Source organism: Pristiophorus japonicus, chromosome 14, assembly GCF_044704955.1.
Source record: "Pristiophorus japonicus isolate sPriJap1 chromosome 14, sPriJap1.hap1, whole genome shotgun sequence".
Classification (NCBI taxonomy): domain Eukaryota; kingdom Metazoa; phylum Chordata; class Chondrichthyes; family Pristiophoridae; genus Pristiophorus; species Pristiophorus japonicus.
Genome location: NC_091990.1, coordinates 46428900 through 46437540, shown reverse-complemented (window position 1 = coordinate 46437540; position 8641 = coordinate 46428900). Strand labels below are relative to the sequence as shown.

Sequence of the window (8641 nt, the reverse complement as noted above, 5' to 3'; positions counted from 1 at the left end):
TAGTAATGCTCCCATTAAATTATCTCACTGAAGCTGTAAGGGCACTAGAATGGCAGATAAAAGTGAAGTTTGCAACTTGGAGCTTCACACAGCATTATGTACGCAACCGTTGTACTCAATATGACCTGCGATGTAGGATCCTCATCCCTCCATTTAAAAATGCTGCCAGTACCGCCTGCTGCACCCTGGGACCACCTGTTTTCTTCAGGCGTTTCTTTGGATGGGTGTTCAATGAGCCGTTAAGGCCGAATGTTCCATGTGGGGAGCTAGCGCAGCGTTGCACACCGATTGACGTCATCATCACGCTAAAACGGAGGGCAGGGTGGTATGTTTTTGCGCAAACCAATAGCCGAATCTTCCGCCCGGGTGGTAAATCCTGGACGCCCGGCATAACGCCCAAAAACAGCATTTAACACCCCGCTGGGGCACTAACTGAGGCGCAAATGAGCCTAAAATCCAGCCCATTAATATTTATACAAATACCACAAAATCTTGAGAGAACCCCAGTTCAATATTGTAATGCATGAGAGCCTTAGGGTGTAGCCTGAACCTTTATATCGTGTTTTGACCCTCTCATTTGGTTCTTGGTTCAAATGGATCTACTGCTGGCAATGTTTGTCTCTGAACTTGGTGACGGCACTGCACAATGTTTATGAAGTATTACCTTTAAGAGTTTGTTTTGCTCATTGCAGCATTCTTGTCTCTGAGTCAAAAAGTTGTATTATCCACCTGAGTCATAATGTTGGGCTTTTACACTCTCGGACTTGAGTGCATCTTCTAAGCTAATACTTCAGTGCAGTGTCTCTCACATCCTCAGGGTACCAAGGGCAATTTCTGAAGGACAGTCACTGTTATTATGTAGATAAATGCGGCAGACATTGTCTGTAGCAAGGTCCCACAGAAAGCAAATGAATGACCAGATATTCTGTTTTTGGTGTTGATTGCGGGTAGAATGTTGGTAAGCACTCAGGGAGAACTCCTTGTTTTCATCAAATAGTGCTCTGGAACCTTTTATATTCACTTGAGCAGACAGATAAGCCTTGGTTTAAATTATCACTGAAGGGCAGCACCTCTGGCAATGCAGCACCCCTTCAGTACTGCACTGAAGTGTGGATCTGAATTATGTGTTCAAGCCCAACCTTCTGACTCTGGCGGGAATACTACCCACTGAGCCTGATTGACATCCCAATCCAGTCAGCCCTTTTGGAAAGCACCTGTATGTGGATGTCAAGTGAGGAGTGGATTGGGCTCAGCTATGATCCACCATCCAGTGGAGTCATGGCAGAGAAGAAGGCGCCGGTCGACCTGGGACTGTTAGAGGAGGAGGATGAGTTTGAGGAGTTCCCAGCGGAAGGCTGGACTGGTTTAGATGAAGATGAAGATGCCCATGTCTGGGAAGACAACTGGGGTGATGACAATGTAGAGGATGATTTTTCTAACCAGTTAGGAGCTGAACTAGAAAAATTTGGATACAAGATGGAAACCTCATAGTTGGAGTGATGCTGCAGGATTCGAATGCTTGGAAGATGAATGCTGAATCCTACGTGAATGTCTAAAATGGCTGTGGCACACCATGCTGGTGTGCAAGGCAGTGCAAAATGAAATGTAGCTCAACCTTCTGTTGGCAAAGGAGGATGCAAATTTTTTGCTGTGCATTTCCCTTTTTATTTTCATATAATAAACTGTTTTGAAGTTTAAAAAAAATAGACTGCTGGTAAAAAGTGCTCAAGTGTGAATAATGGCTACTTGCACCCATGGAACCGAACTCTTGCTGTGCTCGGGATAGACTGAGAGGAAGCTCCATTTAGATCAAGAGGTAGAAGCACAGATTAGAACAGCATGGATCAGCAGATGCTTTCATTTCAGTTAATTAAATAAATCTGGAATTTAATAAAAAGCTAGTGTCAGTAATGGTGACCATGAAACTATGGGATTGTTACAAAATCCCATCTGGTTCACTAAGGTCCTTTAGGGAAGGAAATCTGCCGCCCTTACCTGGTCTGCCCTATATGTGACTCCAGACCCACAGCAACGTGGTTGACTCTTAACTGCCCTCTGAAATGGCCTAGCCATGTAACAAACCACTGCGACAAAGTCACTGTTGGGAGAACCTTCACCACATGGACTGCAGCGGTTCAAGAAGGTGATTCACCACCATCTTCTCAAGGGCAACCAGGGATGGACAATAAATGTTGGCCTTGCCAACGACGTTCATGTTAATTGTTTTTAAAATGCGGAGGCCATAGCCAAACGCTCATAAACATGGTATCTACAACTCTTTACACTTCTGATGATCTTGGCCAAGTTAATTTCTAAAAAAACTTCAATTTCCTTTAGTGGCTCTTGAACCAAGTTGTAGAAAATCTTACCATTGTTTTATGAACTCAACCGAAAACAATTGTAACGAAGCGCTGCTACATTTCAACTGGAACAGAACAACAACCTGGTTTGAATTTAATCAAGATGGAAAGAGCTTATTATAGCATTCGGAATGCAAGACAAAGCCTTCAATTGATTTATTTGGTGGATTGACGCATATTTGTCAATGACAGACATATCTTTGCATACTTTATACAAAGAAATGTTTTAGAAGTCGGTCCAAATATAACATTAACATATGAAATTAGAATACCTTTGCCATCAATCTTCAAATGCATACCATCCCTCTCAAACCAAACTGCAAATCTAATGGCATCAGTTATGATATACATTCTCACATTGAATATTTATGAATACTGTCAAATTCAGTAAATAAGTCCAATTTATGCTTTACGAGGAGATACATAGAAAAACAGATGCTTGGCCGTAATTTAATGAAGTAGGTTTGATATCGTAAGATCCCCAAATACCAGGAGACCCATTGCATTCTTTTCTAATATAGCGGCCTGCCATTTTATTCCTTTTAAACTTGAGTTTTTGAGTTTAGTTACCTTTGTACAGTGGGTGCAGACTGCTGACTGAAACAAGAAGTAAGGTAGTGACATGGGATCTTAAGATACATGACAATCTGTGGCTGCCGCATTTATAACATTATAACAGTGACTACGCTTCAAAAATACCTCATTGGCTGAAAAGTGCTTTGGGACAACTAGTGGTCGTGAAAGGAGCTATATAAATGAAGCCTTTCTTTAACATAACTAAACTCCGACATGATACAAAGGGGCCGCAATTGCCCCTTTCTATAAGGCCCGTGGTCGCCTGAAAGCAGCGGCCACAGGTCAGTGCAGACTGGCCGCAGAGTCTCCGTGGAGGGGCCGCTATTTTAGGAATTGCCCTTCCTCCGTTTTGGAGGAGACCGCTCCACCCGTTTCCCCGCTGCGGTGTGCACGCGCCGACCCCTTACCGACCGGCGGGGATCCCTTCCCGAAATTGCCCCATGGGAGCGGTGCCACTGGTCGCTGCCCCTGACAGCTTTCTGTGGCTTGATGACTTGCGGCGTCAGCCACTACGACCCGCCCCCACTTCCGCCCCGCGAGTGGCGACCACTCCACCCTGTCCCCTACTTCCGCCCCGCGAGTGGCGACCACTCCACCCTGTCCCCTACTTCCGCCCCGCGAGTGACGACCACTCTATCCTGTCCCCTACTTCCGCCCCGCGAGTGGCGACCACTCCGTCCTGTCCCCCACTTCCGCCCCGCGAGTGGCGACCACTCCACCCTGTCCCCTACTTCCGCCCCGCGAGTGGCGACCACTCCACCCTGTCCCCTACTTCCGCCCCGCGAGTGGTGACCACTCCACCCTGTCCCCTACTTCCGCCCCGCGAGTGGCGACCACTCCACCCTGTCCCCTACTTCCGCCCCGCGAGTGGCGACCACTCCATCCTGTCCCCTACTTCCGCCCCGCTATTGGCGACCACTCCACCCTGTCCCCCACTTCCGCCCCGCGAGTGGTGACCACTCCACCCTGTCCCCTACTTCCGCCCCGCGAGTGGCGACCACTCCACCCTGTCCCCTACTTCCGCCCCGCGAGTGGCGACCACTCCATCCTGTCCCCTACTTCCGCCCCGCGAGTGGCGACCACTCCACCCTGTCCCCCACTTCCGCCCCGCGAGTGGCGACCACTCCACCCTGTCCCCCACTTCCGCCCCGCTATTGGCGACCACTCCACCCTGTCCCCCACTTCCGCCCCGCGAGTGGCGACCACTCCACCCTGTCCCCTACTTCCGCCCCGCGAGTGGCGACCACTCCACCCTGTCCCCCACTTCCGCCCCGCGAGTGGCGACCACTCCACCCTGTCCCCCACTTCCGCCCCGCTATTGGCGACCACTCCACCCTGACCCCTACTTCCGCCCCGCGAGTGGCGACCACTCCACCCTGTCCCCCACTTCCGCCCCGCGAGTGGCGACCACTCCACCCTGTCCCCCACTTCCGCCCCGCGAGTGGCGACCACTCCTCCCTGTCCCCTACTTCCGCCCCGCGAGTGGCGACCACTCCACCCTGTCCCCTACTTCCGCCCCGCGAGTGGCGACCACTCCACCCTGTCCCCTACTTCCGCCCCGCGAGTGGCGACCACTCCACCCTGTCCCCCACTTCCGCCCCGCGAGTGGCGACCACTCCACCCTGTCCCCCACTTCCGCCCCGCGAGTGGCGACCACTCCACCCTGTCCCCCACTTCCGCCCCGCGAGTGGCGACCACTCCACCCTGTCCCCTACTTCCGCCCCGCGAGTGGCGACCACTCCATCCTGTCCCCCACTTCCGCCCCGCGAGTGGCGACCACTCCACCCTGTCCCCCACTTCCGCCCCGCGAGTGGCGACCACTCCACCCTGTCCCCCAATTCCGCCCCGCGAGTGGCGACCACTCCACCCTGTCCCCTACTTCCGCCCCGCTATTGGCGACCACTCCACCCTGTCCCCCACTTCCGCCCCGCGAGTGGCGACCACTCCACCCTGTCCCCTACTTCCGCCCCGCTAGTGGCGACCACTCCACCCTGTCCCCTACTTCCGCCCCGCGAGTGGCGACCACTCCACCCTGTCCCCCACTTCCGCCCCGCGAGTGGCGACCACTCCACCCTGTCCCCCAATTCCGCCCCGCGAGTGGCGACCACTCCACCCTGTCCCCTACTTCCGCCCCGCTATTGGCGACCACTCCACCCTGTCCCCTACTTCCGCCCCGCGAGTGGCGACCACTCCACCCTGTCCCCTACTTCCGCCCCGCGAGTGGCGACCACTCCACACTGTCCCCTACTTCCGCCCCGCGAGTGGCGACCACTCCATCCTGTCCCCTACTTCCGCCCCGCGAGTGGCGACCACTCCACCCTGTCCCCCACTTCCGCCCCGCGAGTGGCGACCACTCCACCCTGTCCCCCAATTCCGCCCCGCGAGCGGCGACCACTCCACCCTGTCCCCTACTTCCGCCCCGCTATTGGCGACCACTCCACCCTGTCCCCTACTTCCGCCCCGCGAGTGGCGACCACTCCACCCTGTCCCCTACTTCCGCCCCGCGAGTGGCGACCACTCCACCCTGTCCCCTAGTTCCGCCCCGCGAGTGGCGACCACTCCACCCTGTCCCCTACTTCCGCCCCGCGAGTGGCGACCACTCCACCCTGTCCCCTACTTCCGCACCGCGAGTGGCGACCACTCCATCCTGTCCCCTACTTCCACCCCGCGAGTGGCGACCACTCCACCCTGTCCCCTACTTCCGCCCCGCGAGTGGCGACCACTCCATCCTGTCCCCTACTTCCGCCCCGCTATTGGCGACCACTCCATCCTGTCCCCTACTTCCGCCCCGCGAGTGGCAACCACTCCATCCTGTCCCCTACTTCCGCCCCGCGAGTGGCGACCACTCCATCCTGTCCCCTACTTCCGCCCCGCGAGTGGCAACCACTCCATCCTGTCCCCTACTTCCGCCCCGCTAGTGGCAACCACTCCATCCTGTTCCCCACTTCCGCCCCGCTATTGGCGACCACTCCACCCTGTCCCCTACTTCCCGCTAGTGGAGACCACTCCATCCTGTCCCCCACTTCCCGCTAGTGGAGACCACTCCATCCTGTCCCCCACTTCCGCCCCGCTCGTGGAGACCACTCCACCCTGTCCCCCACTTCCCGCTAGTGGAGACCACTCCATCCTGTCCCCCACTTCCGCCCCGCTCGTGGAGACCACTCCACCCTGTCCCCCACTTCCGCCCCGAATCTGAGGCCATTTCCACCCCACACCAAAAAAAACCCCGAAGTGCTGAATTTAACGTCACATCCGAAACACGGCACCTCCGACAGTGCAGCACTCTCTCGGCATTGGGACGGCCAGAACACTTCAAGAGTGGTAGGTGCGCCTGGTTTTGGGCGGTGGCCGATTCCGGCCCCAAAGTATAGCACAGCTTGTTTCAGTATTTATATTCTTACAGCTAACTCGTACTTTTAGATTCTCCTGAATTTAACAGCATGATAGCGTTTCTGAACTGTTGCTAATAGAAAATGTGGCGATATATTCTTCATGTTCTGCCCACAGTGTTACAGAGCAACCGCACGCCTTAATCATTAACATTAGTGGCACTGTGAAGTTAACAGCTTTTCCCCATGGGGAGGGTTTTCGTCACAGCTTCTGGAGAGGGACAATTCATGTGGTGTAAATGACAGGAATTAAAGTACTGAAAATGAAGGATAAAAGGAATGCCCTGGGTAAAAAAAAAAGTTCTCAGCTGAGATCGCGTTCACCGAAAGAATCACAGGCATTTACTCTCAGCCTTTTACGACAAGATGTGAATTTTCAGCAATGTTATCGAGGTTACAGTGGTGCAGTCACCAATACTCGGTGAAGTAGCTCAGCCCTTCGGAGTTCCAGTTCAGCTGGAAAGATCAATATTGCGCTCTTCTGAAGTTGGGGGTTAAGGAGTATTGATGGGGCACTCGGATGAGGCCCTGTAGGGTGGCTGCCCTCAGAGGCGGAGGGTCGAATATTGGAGGAAATAATCCTTCATTTGCTCCCGGCACTCCAGCACAGCCCCTGTGCTCTTTAATGGTTCAAATCTTCAATTAAAAGGAGCTAGAATAAAATATTTGGCAGCTCTCGGCAAGTTATAATCAGTAGATTGTGCCTGCCTGTATGTATGTAACACATGGGCAGGAGTCCGAGCAGCATTTATAACAACAATATATTTTTATATATATATATATATATATATTGCATCGCCCAAAGGAGAGCTGAGCTAATGGCCCGGATCAGTGGTGAAGGAACGTTCATCATGCATACAGCTGCCCACAGAATTTTCGTGGGCTTTTGAGTGGCAACTTACAGTATTTAGAGATGCTATACAGCGTGGTGCCCTCTACAGGGGATCTGTGGCAGAGAAAGCAACAGCATGTCTCATCAACCAATTAGATTGAAGAATCCTTACTGAGGCACACAGGCCACAAAATTTGGTACCGCCAACTGCCGTGAGACGGGAGGTCCTGCGCCTGGCGCGGAGGTCCTGCCTCGCGACCTATATTCGGGTTACCGCCCCTCTCTCTCCCTCTTTCTCTCCCTCTCTCTCCCTCTCTCTCTCTCCATCTCCCCGCTCTCTCTCTCTCTCACACAAGCGGAGTGCCGGGCAGCAAGGTCGCAGCACGTACCGCGCGATCAACTACCAAGAAGGCCGTGACCGGTAAGTCGCCCATTTTTTTTCCCTTCCCCACCTCCCCTTTAATTATCGTCACCGTGAGCGGCCTACAACGCAGTACGCACCCCATGAAGCTGTCTCTGGCATCGCCCGTGGCAACTTCAGGGGGAGTGTCCGAAAATTTGCGCTCCGAGGTGAAAATAGGTCACTGTGCACGGGGATGATGTCATTATCGCCAGCGCGGCAGAGTGGGGCGCTAATGGTTACCGCCGCCACTGCACTGCCGCGGGAGTTGCGGGAGTCGGTAGCAGCTAAAAGTCTTTTGCACCCTGTTAATGGGAGGCGCAGACACTCCGAATTTCTCCCCCACAGAGTCTAAACGAGGAAATATAAATTAGAACATTTAATTCAATCTAAAATCATATAGAGAAAGTGAAATAAAGAGGGGGAAAGAAAGATGGGATTAAGAGAGAGAAATAAAGGAAACAGAAAGAAAAATTTAAAACAGTTTTATTTTATTTAACACCTCCATTAATAATGAAAGGATGCGATTATTTGTAACACCTAAATCTCTGATTTGGCCCCCTTGATGACAAGCCCTGATTGCTGATTGATCCTCCTCTCTCTCCCCCCACCGTCTCACCTTCTCTCTCCATCTCCCCCTCGCTCTCCGTCTCCCTCTCTCTCTTCCCGTCTCGCCCTCTCTCTCCCCCTTTCTCTCCCTCCATCTCCCCCTCACTCTCCGTCTCCCACTCTCCCTTCCCGTCTCCCCCTCTCTCCCTCTTTCTCTCTCTCCATCTCCCGCTCTCTCTCGCCGTCTCTCCCCCTCTCTCTCTCCATTTCCTCCTCTCTCTCTCCATCTCCCTCTCTCTCCCCTTTTTCCCCCTCTCTCTCCCCATCTCTCCCACTCTCTTTCCCTCTCTCTCTCTCGGTCTCCCCCTCTCTCTCTCCATCTTTCACTCTCTATCTCTCTCCGTCTCCCGCTCTCCCTCTCTCTCTCTCTGTCTCCCTCCTCTCTCTCCGCCTCCCTCCTCTCTCCATCTCCCTCTCTCTCTCTCCCTCTCTCTCCTCTTTCCCCCCCTCTCTCTCCATCTCCCTCCTCTCTCTC

At 53.5% G+C, this 8641-nt stretch overlaps 1 protein-coding gene across 1 annotated transcript; it reads left to right on the top strand.

Annotated features, from left to right (window-relative positions):
* The first annotated feature begins 1278 nt into the window (after positions 1 to 1278).
* Positions 1279 to 1556, top strand: LOC139279390 (26S proteasome complex subunit SEM1). Its single transcript, XM_070898507.1, has one exon. It carries the CDS (start codon positions 1279 to 1281, stop codon positions 1489 to 1491), a length of 213 nt encoding a protein of 70 aa, XP_070754608.1. The 3' UTR covers positions 1492 to 1556.
* Positions 1557 to 8641: the final 7085 nt, after the last annotated feature.